Source organism: Bison bison, unplaced genomic scaffold (genome assembly GCF_000754665.1).
Source record: "Bison bison bison isolate TAMUID 2011002044 unplaced genomic scaffold, Bison_UMD1.0 scf7180017864276, whole genome shotgun sequence".
Taxonomy (NCBI): Eukaryota; Metazoa; Chordata; class Mammalia; order Artiodactyla; family Bovidae; genus Bison; species Bison bison.
In genome coordinates, this window is record NW_011494848.1 from 259,335 (window position 1) to 274,622 (window position 15,288).

General features: G+C 36.1%; 1 protein-coding gene across 3 annotated transcripts in view; it reads right to left on the bottom strand.

Moving 5' to 3' along the window:
• Positions 1–15,288, bottom strand: part of RAB6A (RAB6A, member RAS oncogene family) — a 91,285-nt gene that overhangs the window by 29,101 nt on the left and 46,896 nt on the right. For 2 of the 3 annotated variants that reach the window (XM_010848841.1, XM_010848840.1), the window contains 3 exons: positions 5,582–5,635; positions 3,911–4,016; positions 2,028–2,139 (listed from right to left, as the gene is read on the bottom strand). In XM_010848841.1, the coding sequence (XP_010847143.1) occupies positions 2,028–2,139; positions 3,911–4,016; positions 5,582–5,635 (272 nt within the window). Of the gene's footprint in view, positions 1–2,027; positions 2,140–3,910; positions 4,017–4,082; positions 4,189–5,581; positions 5,636–15,288 lie in introns of all 3 variants that reach the window. The other variant, XM_010848842.1, reaches the window with a different exon arrangement.

Genomic DNA, 15,288 nt, shown 5'->3' on the forward strand with positions numbered 1-15,288 from the left:
TCGATGGACGTGAGTCTGAGTGAACTCTGGGAGTTGGTGATAGACAGGGAGGCCTGGCGTGCTGCGATTCATGGGGTCGCAAAGAGTCAGACACAACTGAGCAACTGAACTGAACTGATTGAATAGGTGAATACAATTTTTATATTTATGTATTCAAACTTATCAATCTTTCCCTTTAAGGCATTAGGATTCCATGTTATGCTTATGAAAAGCCACCTAGTACCAAAGATTTTCTTTTAATGCTGTAAAAATTTTTTTTAATTTTTTTCCTCATTTAAAAATTATTTTATTGGGAATTTCAGATTAACAGATACACACTGTATGTAAAACAGATAAACACCAAGGACCTACTGCATGGCACAGGAAACTATATTCAGTATCTTATAATAACCTATAATGGAAAAGAATCTAAAAAAGGATAAATACATATATATGTATTAATATAACTGAGCCATTATTTTTTCTGAATCATTTTGCTATATACTTGAAACACTATAAATCAACTATACTTCATTGGAAAAACAAGGCAACTGTTACATTAATAAATAGATGAAGTAATAAATAATAATAAAAATAGATGAAAAAACAAAATTATTTTAATGGAATGATAAGACTCCGATTCTTTTGTTTTTTTTTAATTAAATTTTTTTAAGACTCTAATTCTTTTAAATGTGAAAGCTAATAGGCAATAGTCTGGCAAAAATTACTGAGAAAGAAGTTCTAAAGCAATGGACAAATATTATCTTAAAGAAAAGTTACTATAAACATAATTTAGATACCTTTCTATATCTGTATACGCAACTATTATGCAGTAAAAGAACAGACTCTTGTATGCATCCTTTTAGATAACTCTAGCTATAAAGAGAAACAAATATATATATTATCTTTCTTTTAATAGTGAAGGTATCCTGGGACTCTCCACTACAAGAATATATATATATATATAAGATCTTCAAATTCTCATAGTGAAGATAAATAATGAAAATTTATATAATAGCATTGAAGTCCAAAAAATGATTTTCATAAAGAAAAGATGAAGTCATATGCTGAATTTACTTTTAAATAAAGAAAGACTTTCTTGCCAATTCCAAATGAGGTACTGTGAGCAGAAACAGGCTTTACATTTCATAAGTCTTTGAACATACTGTATTTCTTTATAACTTTTAAATTAACAGCAAAAGTTCATTACTGGAATTTCAATATCCAACTAATGAATAAACAGTAAAAACCTCAAATATTAAATTGTCAAGATTACTTAAAGCAGAAGGACTATCTAGTAGATCACTGAGGAATGCTAAAGGCAGATATTCAAGCCATGGGTTCTACAGTGAATGTTAATACATTTTGCATCCTGTGACTTGAATATGTCTTTGCTCATTTGACTAAGGTATCACAATCAAGCTATTCAGTTCAACCTCACAGTTTGGCTCAACCATACAATTAAAAAAAGAAAAGAAAAAAACTACACTACTGAATTATAATGAATATTTATAAGGCTAGCAAAAGAGTGTGCATTTAATCATTATGAATACTTTTTTAAAGATAGGATTTTGTTTTTAAAAATATTTTGTTCTCTAACAGAATACTGCTTTTATTTATTAATATGAGGCCTAAAAAATACAAAATAGCTATCAGCTTCATGTGTAAACAATCTTGCACGAGTTATTTATATATGGGTTTACACACAAAAATAATTATTTTAAGGACTGAGTTTAATGTGTGTTTTTTTTTTTTTTGGCCACACTGCGGGGGGTTTGTGGGATCTTAGTTTCCCAATGAGAGATTGAACCCATGTCCCTTGGCAGTGAAAGCACAGAATTCTAACCACTGGACTATTAGGGAGTTTCCAGGACTGAGTTTACCTATTTCAGGTTCTTACACTAAAGAAAAGGGATGGGGGCATAAGATTAAGGATTAAACAAGTCTCCTTTTAAAACTAACAAAAATAATAGGATTCACTAACAAAAATAATAGGCTACTTAACAAAGAAATCAAACATTCCATATACATATGAAATCATTCCATACCTCTTGTCAGCAAGATCTGTTTTATTTCCTACTAGCATGATGATAACATCACTTCCTCTTTCTGTTCTGACATCATCAATCCATTTTGTAGTTTGCTGGAAGGAGTTAACATCTGGTATATAGGAAGGTGGACAGAGATTAGTGTTATTGCAAGTAACTTCCCAAGTGAAGGACCAAAAAAGGAAAAAAAAAAAGCACTGGAAGTTGGAAGGAGGTTGGCACATTAGAACCCACCTTTAATGTGCCTGCAACATAACTCCATTTTATCTGAGTACAAGTATCAGTTATCTAAACAAATCACAAGAATAAAATCCACAAGGTAACTTTTATAATAGTTTAAAATTTTTGTACATGACCAGATGAGTATACTATAGGTAACTGAAAAAAAATATTTAAACGATGAAAGGATAGCTATGGCAGATAAGATGGTGTCATGTTGCCACAATGCTCTTTTGATTACTTACACATACCAAACGTGACAAAGAAAGCATCTCCAAAAGTACGTCAGCCAGTAAGTCCCAACACATCCACAAAATTTGTAAAGCCTTTCAATAGCTTTCAACACCACTCTGTTTGCATTGCTTATTCAGTTTGTGATCACTTTAACTTGGAGTTTATTAGTTTAATGTACCAGAATCACTTAAAACAAAACCCATCTTTTCCAGCCCTGGATTCTGAGTACTTCAATAATTCTTAAAGCAGCTAAAGAAAACAATTTGCTAATATTTTAACCGCATGTGCACAAATTTCAAAGAATACACCTGGTTTTACTTGATTTGGTTAAAGTAAGCACAAACATTTTAAAGCTGCAAAACTTGTGACAGCACAATAATGAACATACATTTTTAAAACAGGTAGCAACCCAAAGAAAAGCTTCAAGAAAAGAAGGACTGCATTTGGCACCTAACCAAAATAAAAAGTTTCTGAATGCAAACCTCTAACTTATAATTCTGCCACTGTAATTATTCTTAAGTAAATACGATTTCTGTTTGAGCAAATTTGTAAAAATGTATGCTAATATTATAGTTTATGTTTTTAAAGAAGTCCAAGATGTGGTACTATCCTGGTTTTCCTATAAATTATGGAGCACTATATGGAATGATACTTAATATTGCCTAATATATCATAAACCAATTTACAAAGACAATTTTAATCAGATAGTATTTCCCTGGCAGTCATCAAGGCTCTATTCAAAATTTACAGTCACTTAAAATGCCAAAGGCATTATTATTCAGTCTTGAGGGAAAAGAAAAAGGAAGACCATCACTTGTTTTAGTCTCCCATTTAAATGTTTTTCTTGGAGAGAAATGAAAAGTGTCACTTGTTAGCAACAAAGTAAATGAACTAGTCAGAGAATCCAGATTTCACTCAAATGAAAATGATTAACAAAAATTAAGTTTTCTCTGCTCTTCCTCTATATAGAGGATGGCTAGAAGGTGAAAGCAGAGAAAAGCTGGTTAGCAGAAGCTTTTAACAGCCTCAGTAGAAGCCTTGAAGGATTTGGAAAACTTGGCAAGAGACATAAATGCAGATTATTTTAAAGAAATCTGAAATCAAATTAAATAAAAAAGGAAACACTCTTCCAACCATAATTATGGTGTAGCTTAGGGATAACAGGATAACTAAGAAAGCCTTGGAGAGGGTTCATAATTAGACCCAAAAGAAAATTTCTGGGGCAAAAAACCCTGGCATAGTAGAAATAAGATATATTGGTACAAACAATGAAGCAAATACTCTGACCTAGATGGTGTGTGATAAGGTCTGGTATGATAAAACTCAATTTTACATGCCGGTATAGAAAACAAGCACAAAACAAGAACATGCATGCAACTAAGCTAAAGGTTGAAAGAAGATTAGAAATGCGTAATTCCCCCCCCACTCACTTGTGATATCATAAACAACAACTGCCACAGTGGAGTCACGAATGTAGCTAGGAATCAAGCTCCTGAACCGCTCTTGACCTGCTGTGTCCCATAATTGCAATCGTACCTAACAATAAAATCAGTCAAACAAGCAAGAAAAATAAGAAAGGTCAACCCGTTGCAAAATACCTACTTGTGATATCGTAAACTACTACAGCTGCAGCAGAATCACGGATGTAACTGGGAATGAGGCTACGGAAACGTTCCTGACCCGCAGTATCCCACAGCTGCAGCCTGATCTGTGGGATGGGAAAAAATAAATAAAAAAAAAAAAAACAAAACAAAAAAACAAACTCACACTAAAAAGAAAAAAGAAATAATGTTTTTAAAGGGAGGAGGGTGGCAAGGAGGTAAAAAGGAAACTCATGCAAAAGGTGGCAGGGATGTGAGGAATGAAAACAACATAAAATTCCTTTCCTTTTTCAAAAGGGAGTAATATTTAAAATTTGCTTGCTCTGAAGGTACATAACTCAAAAAAATACAAAAATAAAAAACAGCAATAGCAAAGATTTCACAGGACGAGAAGTACAGCTTCCTTTTTATCCCCCCCTCTCTACAACCTCTCTTTGAATCCTATACCTTCCGGACAGCACAAGCAGACTGCTCATGTTCAAATAGTGAAAATAAAAGAGAAAAACAAAGGTAAATGTCAATGATCAGCCCCTCTGAAATGAAAATAAAATGTCTCTTTTCTCTATTGGATACAGAACACTTTGAAATTGGATCTCTGACAATTGTGCTTGTTCTCCCACACATTTATTTCTAGAACATTATATATAATCTAGCAAAAAGGAGAAATATCTTATTGCAACCCTACTTAAATGTGTCTTTACTTTCTTATTCACATCTACATTCCAGGAAGAAAAGCCTGAAAATAAGCATTAAGTTCTTTTACCATCATAAAGCAGTTTCTGTTTTCAAATTTTAAGAAATGAAATGCTATATATTAAAACATAAAGGAAAACATCCAAAAGAAAAAGACTTACAAACTTAAAGAAATGTCATTAGAGATAATGCTTTTTGGGTACAGGTCCCAAAATAATGCATTTAAGAGAGTTACTGTTTAGGTGACAAGAATCTCTTCAAAGCACAGCAGGCTAGAATATAGAATTTATATCACACTTAAAGGGAGCAGTCCAAAAGATGGAAGACAAAAATCTAACCAGGAGATACATATTACTTTTGTCTATTCACAGTCATTTTGGTATATACCATATTCCAACAAAGCCTGGAAGTTCACAAACTGTGTGATATTCAAATAAAATGTTTGAATGGTTCAGCGTGGTACACAAAAGGTCTTTAGCAGCTCTAATTTCTTCATGAAAATATTCTTATCTCAATGCTATTTGTTATAATATTCCAAGTCAAGACAACATATTTTGTTTAACAAGCCTAGGGCTATCAGAGTATTACAAATAATGACTTTCTCTCCCCTTTGGAGTCTACTTGAGGATAAAAAATTCAAAGTGCTAAGTACTATTCATTCTATAATAACAGTTTTTCTCAAGGCCTGTACACCAACTTTGGCAACTTTGCTAAGTACTCTTATGGCAACAATCACTGATTACATTTTAAGCATAATATTCTGTCCTGCAGCGTTGCAGCAAATTGCACACTGAAAACATTACTCACTGTTCGATCCTCCAAGTACATCGTTTTTGATAAAAAGTCAATACCAATTGTTGCCTATAAAACAAAACAAAACAAAGAAGTTAAAAATAGTAATAATTAATGACAGCAGTTTAGAGTTCAAATGGGCATTATGATTGTAGAAAAAATAATGAATAAATATATAAATTATCATAGCCAAATAATAAATGAACAAAATTTTCAGTGATAATGGCTTTTACCTATTGAGCACTTACTGTACATTAGAGATTCTTTTAGGCCCTTTACATGATCATCTGTAATCCTAATACATCCCTACAAAGTAGCTACCAGCATCATTATTTTTCTCATTTTATACAAAACAATATTAGGGTTTGGAGAAGTTATGCAACTTGTCTAAGAACACACAACTTCTGCTGTGGAGTTGGGAGTAAAATTGTATCTCTAATACATAATTCTATATTCACTTTATATATATATATATACTTAAAAAATCTATCTTTATATATATATAATTTATAATTTCATGTATCATATATAGTTCATGTTATACATTTTATATACACTTTATACATATACTTGTGGTAAAATACACAACTGCGCTTTTAAAAAGTCTTTCAAAAAATGGTTAAGAGGGTTAAAGGGTAGTTTTTGGTTCACAGCAAAACTGAGCGAAGGTTCAGAGATTCCCTTTTGCCCCTGCCCTCACATACGCAGAGCATCCCTATTATCAACATCCCCCAGCAGAGTGGTACTACATTTGTTACGAAGAATGAACTTAACACTGACAGTGATGTAATTCTTTAAAGACAAGCTTTGTTTTCAAACTGTGGTAAAACAAATACAGGCTTGCCTGGAGGCTCAGCAGTAAAGAATCTGCCTACCACTGCAGGAGATGAGGGTTTGATTCCTGGGTCAGCAAGGTTCCCTGGAGAAGGAAAACTCACTCCAGTATGTCCCAGTGTGGGACTGGGAAATCCCATAGACGGGGGGGATCTTGTGGCCTACAGTCCATGGGTTTGCAAAGAGCTGGACACTATTTAGCAACCAAGCAACAATAAAAATATACATACCATAAAATATGATATTTTAACTATTTTAAGTATATAAGCAATGGCATTAATTACATTCACAACTGTATAACTGTAATATTTACAAAAGTTTTTCACCACCCCAAACAGAAATTTTGTACCCATTCAGTTCAGTTCAGTGGCTCAGTCGTGTCCGACTCTTTGCGACCCCATGAATCACAGCACGCCAGGACTCCCTGTCCATCACCAACTCTTGGAGTTCACTCAAACTCATGTCCATCAAGTCGGTGATGCCATCCAGCCATCTCATCCTCTGTCATCCCCTTTTCCTCCTGCTTCCAATCCCTCCCAGCATCAGAGTCTTTTCCAACAAGTCAACTCTTCTCATGAGGTGGCCAAAGTATTGGAGTTTCAGCTTTAGCATCATTCCTTCCAAAGAACACCCAGGACTGATCTCCTTTAGAATGGACTGGTTGGATCTCCTTGCAGTCCAAGAGACTCTCAAGAGTCTTCTCCAACACCACAGTTCAAAAGCATCAATTCTTCAGCCCTCAGCTTTCTTCACAGTCCAACTCTCGCATCCATACATGATCTCTGGAAAAACCATAGCCTTGACTAGACGGATCTTTGTTGGCAAAGTAATATCTCTGCTTTTGAATATGCTATCTAGGTTGGTCATAACTTTCCTTCCAAGGAGTAAGCGTCTTTTAATTTCATGGCTGCAGTCACCATCTGCAGTGATTTTGGAGCCCAGAAAGATAAAGTCTGACACTGTTTCCACTGTTTCCCCATCTATTGTAAGCAATACCAAATTACAGTGTATGGATATACCATTTCATTCATCCACTGATGGACATTTTGGCTATTAAGAGTTCCTGTTTTCAACTCTTTGGTATAAAACTAGGAATAAAACTGCTGGGCCATATGGTAATTCTTTTTAACTTTGTGAGGAAAGTTTCTACAGCAGTGGCACTGTTTTATTTTAATTAATTAATTAATCAGTTAATTTTTCTTTATGGTCATGCTGCATGGCATGTGGGATCTTAGTTCCTGGACCAGGGTTTGAACCCGCATCTCCTGCAATGAAAGTGCAGAGTCTTAAGTTCCCGGCTGCACTATTTTAAATTCCCACTAGCGATATATGGAACATCAGACTGGTTCCAAATCGGAAAAGGAGTACGTCAAGGCTGTATATTGTCACCCTGCTTATTTAACTTATATGCAGAGTACATCATGAGAAACGCTGGGCTGGAAGAAGCACAAGCTGGAATCAAGACTGCCAGGAGAAATATCAATAACCTCAGATATGCATGACACCACCCTTATGGCAGAAAGTGAAGAAGAACTAAAAAGCCTCTTGATGAAAGTGAAAGAGAAGAGTGAAAAAGTTGGCTTAAAGCTCAACATTCAGAAAACTAAGATCATGGCATCCAGTACCATCACTTTATGGCAAATAGATGGGGAAACAGTGGAAATGGTGGCTGACTTTATTTTGGGGGGCTCCAAAATCACTGCACATGGTGACTGTAGCCATGAAATTAAAAGACGCTTACTCCTTGGAAGGAAAGTTATGACCAACCTAGACAGCATATTAAAAAGCAGAGACATTACTTTGCCAACAAAGGTCTGTCTAGTCAAGGCTATGGTTTTTCTAGTAGTCATGTTATGGATGTGAGAGTTGGACTATAAAGAAAGCTAAGCACAGAAGAATTGATGCTTTTGAACTGTGGTGTTGGGGAAGACGCTTGAGAGTCCCTTGGACTGCAAGGAGATCCAATCAGTCCATCCTAAAGGAGATCAGTCCTGGGTGTTCATTGGAAGGACTGATGTTGAAGCTGAAACTCCAATATTATGGCCACCTGATGCGAAGAGGCTGACTCACTGGAAAAGATCCTTATGTTGGGAAAGATTGAAGGCAGGAGGAAAAGGGAATGAGAGAGGATGAGATGGTTAGATGGCATCACCGTCTCAATGGACATGAGTTTGGGTAAACTCCGATAGTTGGTGATGGACAGGGAGGCCTGGCGTGCTGTGGTTCATAGGGTCGCAAAGAGTCGGACACGATTGAGCAACTGAACTGAACTGGGTTAGATCCTGGGTCCAGGAAGATTTCACATGTTGCAGAGCAGCTAAGCCTGTGCACGGCAACTACTGAGCCTGTGTGCCACAACTACTGAAGCCTGTGTGTCCTAGAGCGGGCACTCCACAAGAGAAGCCACTGTGTTGAGAAGTCTGTGCACGACACCTCAATGAAGAGCAGCCCCCTTTCTCCACAACTAGAGAAGGCCTGCGCAAAGCAACGAAGACCCAGTGCAGCCAAAAAAATTTTTTTGTCATTTTGTTATTGGTTTGTACAAGTTCCTACATATTCTGGATATTAAATCCTTATCAGATATATAACTTTCAAATATTTCCCCCTATTCTGTAGGTTGGGCCTGGTGTCTCTGCTGAAAATCAATTGTGTGTGTGCTCACATACATACATACATATATATATATAGATATGGATATATATATATATATATATGGATTCTCTATCCTATTCCATGGGGCTTTCCAGGTGATGCTAGTAGTAAAGACTCTGCCTACCAATGCAGGATACATAAGAGACACAGGTTTGATCCCTGGGTCAGGAACATCCCCTGGAGAAGGAAATGGCAAGCCATTCCAGTATGCTTGCCAGGAGAATCCCATGGACAGAGGAGCCTGGTGGGCTACAGTCCGTGGGGTCGCAAAGAGTCGGACACGACTGATCCTACTCCATTGTGTCTATATGCCATTACCACATTGTTTTAACTACTGTAGCTTTGTAGGAAATTCCCAAATTGGGAACTGTGAGTCCTCCAACTTTTTCATATGTTTCAGTAATGTCTTGGCTATTGCAAATTATGATTAATCTCTTCATATCTACAAAAAAAGGCATGGGGATTTTGAAAAGGATTGCAATGAATTTGCAGCTTGATTTGAGTAGTTAGTATTGACATCTTTTTTTCCAAAGAGATTCATTTTATTTTATATATATTTATTTTTTGGCTGTGCTGGGTCTTCACTGCTACACAGTCTTTTCTCTAGTTGCAGAGAGTGGGGGCTACTATCTGTTGTGGTGCATGAGCTTCTCATTTTGTGGTAGCTTCTCTTGTTGAGGAGCTCAAGCTCTAGGTCATTCGGGCTTCAGTAGTTGCGGTGCGTGGGCTCAGCAATTGTGGTTCCTGGGCTTTAGAGCACAGGCTCAACAGTTGTGGCTCACAGGCTTAGTTGCTCCATGGCATGAGGGATCTTCCGAGACCAGGCATCAAACCCGTGTCTCCTATATTGGCAGGTGGATTCTTAACCACCTGGGATGTCTCTCCATTTAATTAGGTCTTCTTTTATTTTTTTGAGTAGTTTTGTAGGTTTCAATTTCCCACAGACTTATATTTTAAACAACAAAAGCAGCTTCCTCCTTTATCCCAAACTATGTGACTAACATATAACCTAGTACTAATTCTACCTTATGACATTCAACTTGAATGTCATATCCCACTCTTTCATATGGGGATGGGCTTATAAACTTGAATTACTATGCAAGAGAATCTAATTGACAAACCCCAGGAAAGTAAAGGAGTGGCATGGCTACATTTAAGAAATCTAACTAGTAGAACCTCATTTACTCAGTGTGGCAGATGTAGTTAACTACCTAAACAAATATCCATCTACTCCTTCTTCCTTACTAACACAATCAAACATTTATTTAAATCCATACTTTTCCCATTTGAAAAACTACATTTTCCAGCCTTCTTTGAACTTTAAATAAATGGGGTTAACTCAGTTGGGAGGTAGATTCTTATTTTTTCCCCCTTTCATCCTTCTTCCTTCCTGAAGTGGATACCAAGGCTGGAATCCAGGAATCATTCAGTAACCATGAGGCAAAATTCAATACGGAAATCATAAATTAGATTAGGTTAGACTTAAAATAGAAGTTTTGGTCCTGGATGACCATGGAGTTGCTGCACTAGCTCTGAAACACACTACCTTTACACATCTTTTACATGAAAAAAAAATTCTCATGTCACTTATCAATGTTATTTTGTGTTTGTTATAAACAGCTGAAAGTAATTTTTAATGGCTATAAATAGAAACAAGTATTTTCACATCTCACAGTCAAGATATAAATGTTTTTACAATTAGTACAAAGTCAGACTTTACAACAGTCCCGCCCTTCCATTATACTATCCAAGTTTTGGGGCATCATTTATATCACTGAACTCATAAAGATCAAAACTAATTTGAAAAATAGCCTGCTGCTGCTCTTTTTTTTTAGTTAATTTTATTTCAAGCTGGGCTACTACAGAAAAGTTGATCAGTTATAAGAATTAAGCCAATAGCAGGAAGAACAGAAATGAGATGGCTGGGAAACTAAGCATTATCAACTATTTCAGCATCTTTAATGCTACTGATGTGGAACTAATTCAAACTTTCATAAAAGACAGATGAGACGTTAGTGCAGTCTTTTGCTCACCTCTTTAGAGAAATGCAAAAAGCAATCATTACAGAAGAAATTAAAAGAGAGAATTCTCTCATGTACCTTAATTTACATTTACGTATTATTTTAAATGTTAACTAATTCATGGATGTTGGGGGGAGTGTCTACTCTGCAAAAAAAAAAAAGAGAAAAAAATTAAACTACTTTTATAGGAGCTTACAAATCAAGACCGAACAACAGCTTATCCAAATATATCGGTGTCAAGGTGATAACTTCCATTTGTTTATTTTATTTGGATGCTCTTCACTCAGAAAGGTGCTTATTTATCTCAACAGCTAATTTATGAAAGATTGCAGATATAAGTTACAATTCTGTCTGACTTTGTATATAGTGGTTTGTCCCCTATCCTGATGCCAGAGAAGCTAGAAACCCATAAACATGATTTTCACATGGGGAATGTATTTTACCCAGTTACAAAAGTAACTTGGTGAAGAAAACAAGTTTTGTTCTGTACAAAGCAATGATAATCAGCTTCCTTCTGTGGTTCAAACACACATAAAGTTCTGTTGCCTGGTTGCTGCCTTCTCAAGCAAGAGAAAATAGAGAAGGAGTTGAAAGACGCAATGACTAAAGAAAGAAAAGAGTGGATAAGTTAAAGAATCTAAAATTAACAGAAATAATTTTTTTTTAAATGAAGAAAGGACCCCAGAAAGAAGATGCTGATACATAATCTGATTTAGAAAAGAATCCCATTTAAAAATATCCTTACATATATGTACATATGGGGGGGAAAAAAATATATATATACATTTTTCCCCTCAATATCTTTCTGCCATATTACATTTCTGTCCATTAGGACAGAAACTAGGTAGAGTCTGTGGATTTTAAAAATGAGTCATTATAACGAGCATAAGATTTTAGTTATATAAGGTGAACAAGTTCAAGAAATTTGCTACAGAACATTGAATATACATGTAGATAACAATACTATATTGTGTACACTTTAAAGTATAATAAAAAGTTAGAATCTCATATAAGTATTCTTACCACAATAAAAAAAAAAAGAACCCCACCCCAAATAAAATGACAACACCTCTGGAAAAGCCAAACGTCCCGAAAAAAGTCATTAAAAAATTAAATGAAAATTAAAAGACAAATCAAACACTGAGTCAGAAAAACAGTCCACTGGGACTTCGCTGGCAGTCCAGTGGTTGACTCTGTGATTTCACTGCAAAGAGGCATGGGTCCCATCCCCGTTGGGAAACAAAGATCCTGCATACTTCGAGGGCAAAAAATATAAATAATAATGTTTAATTTAAAAAAGAAAAACAGTCCATCTAGTTAAGGATTTTGGTTTTATTGATAACTAGAATTTTGAATAGAACAACCTAGAGCTTCAACTTATACAGGTTAAGGATATACTTAATCACCACCATCATCTTTCTGGACAAGTTCATTAATGTCTAAAACCCACTGTTTTAATCTATGCTATCTTGAACTTAATTGTTGATTTGTAACAGTCCTTGGAATAAGAAATCCTCTAAATTCAAAGAAATCTCAAAGGTTACCCTGAGTAATGTAATATTCCTCAAAACAATCTACTCCAATTGTGGGAATCTTTCTTGAGCTTATTTATATTAAGTTGAACCATATAATATAAAACTGCCAATATTCTATTATTTTTGAATGATAAAGATAGCAATTATGTAATATGGTTCAAACTGATACATTTAAAACTACTGGAAAAATTTACAACTGGAAAAAGAAAACAAAACCAAAAAACTGGTGAAAAACTAGAGCAACTTACAAGAATCACTTACAGCCTCTAGCTACAAATGTTTACCAGATTTCTCAGGTTTTTTGGCTTTACTTTGAAATAACTGACTAAATATGGTCAATAAAGGACTCTTCTGGCCAACCAGTTTAGTCTTTTTCAAATAAAATTAATTCAGTGCAAAGGAATCATAAATAGCATGAATTATGAATTATATATAAAGTTTATCTTTTTTGTGAAATAAAATTTCATTTAAACTAAGTTTCAGATATACATTACATATAGCTCAATAATAAATTTCTAGTTATGAGACTAGCTCTTCAATTATTTCAGAAGTCTTTCTGTTGTGGGTATGGTCAGGGCATAAGATAGGGAATCTTAACCCACTGAAGAATTCTTCACCTGATAACTAAGTTGGCAGCTAACTACATATGGTCAATTCTTCATATTCCAAAGTAATACTTAATACACTGTCAAGATAATTTCCCTAGTTAAGGATGTGGGGTACTACATTATCCTAATTCCCCTGTTAAAGTAAGATAATATCTAGGACTGTGCCTAACTCTTACAAAAACTTGTAGCTTACATGGTTAATCAGTGTCTCCTATTAATGCCAAAGTACAGTGGTATTTTGGCTTCAACAACTTTTTAGAAAGAATCAAAATCTTTGCTTATCTGTTAAATGTAACCTCACCCCATCAACATTACCTCCCTTAAAAAATGTCTGCATGAACAAGAGCAATAATCTTAATGAATAAGTAGCAACAGCACTTTAGACACCTAAAGATCTCTTTAATTTCAGACAACTTGGGTATAATGAAATACTTCAGAAAGTAAAAGTACCTGGTTTGAACATTACTGATTTATTCTTTTTAACTTATTCTTTGGTTTTTGTTTTACAATTAAGCTATTTAAAAGATACATATATATATAACTTAGATATACACACACACACACATATATATATATGGTTATATTTATATACATATATATGGTTATATATACAGGGTTAGGGTTATATATATCGGAGAAGGCAATGGCACCCCACTCCAGTACTCTTGCCTGGAGAATCCCACGGATGGAGGAGCTTGGAAGGCTGCAGTCCATGGGGTCGCTGAGGGTTGGACATGGCTGAGCGACTTCACTTTCACTTTTCACTTTCATGCATTGGAGAAGGAAAGGCAATCCACTCCAGTGTTCTTGCCTGGAGAATCCCATGGACGGGGGAGCCTGGTGGGCTGCCGTCTATGGGGTCGAACAGAGTCGGACACAACTGAAGTGACTTAGCAGTAGGGTTACATATATATATCAGATCAGATCAGTCGCTCAGTCGCGTCCGACTCTTGGCCACCCCATGAATCGCAGCACGCCAGGCCTCCCTGTCCATCACCAACTCCCGGAGTTCACTCAGACTCACATCCATCGAGTCGGCGATGCCATCCAGCCATCTCATCCTCTGTCGTCCCCTTCTCCTCCTGCCCCCAAATCCCTCCCAGCATCAGAGTCTTTTCCAATGAGTCAACTCTTCGCATGAGGTGGCCAAAGTACTGGAGTTTCAGCTTTAGCATCTTTCCTTCCAAAGAAATCCCAGGGCTGATCTCCTTCAGAATGGACTGGTTGGATCTCCTTGCAGTCCAAGGGACTCTGAAGAGTCTTCTCCAACACCACAGTTCAAAAGCATCAATTCTTCGGCGCTCAGCCTTCTTCACAGTCCAACTCTCACATCCATACATGACCACAGGAAAAACCATAGCCTTGACTAGACAAACCTTTGTTGGCAAAGGAATGTCTCTGCTTTTGAATATGCTATCTTGGTTGGTCATAACTTTCCTTCCAAGGAATAAGCGTCTTTTAATTTCATGGCTGCAGTCACCATCTGTAGTGATTTTGGAGCCCAGAAAATAAAGTCTGACACTGTTTCCACTGTTTCCCCATCTATTTCCCATGAAGTGATGGGACCGGATGCCATGATCTTCGTTTTCTGAATGTTGAGCTTTAAGCCAACGTTTTCACTCTCCACTTTCACTTTCATCAAGAGGCTTTTGAGTTCCTCTTCACTTTCTGCTATAAGGGTGGGGTCATCTGCATATCTGAGGTTATTGATATTTCTCCCGGCAATCTTGATTCCAGCTTGTGCTTCTTCCAGTCTAGCGTTTCTCATGACGTACTCTGCATATAAGTTAAATAAGCAGGGTGACAATATACAGCCTTGACGAACTCCTTTTCCTATTTGGAACCAGTCTGTTGTTCCATGTCCAGTTCTAACTGTTGCTTCCTGACTCTGCATATAAGTTAAATAAGCAGGGTGACAATATACAGCCTTGACGAACTCCTTTTCCTATTTGGAACCAGTCTGTTGTTCCATGTCCAGTTCTAACTGTTGCTTCCTGACCTGCATACAAATTTCTCAAGAGGCAGATGAGGTGGTCTGGTATTCCCATCTCTTTCAGAATTTTCCACAGTTT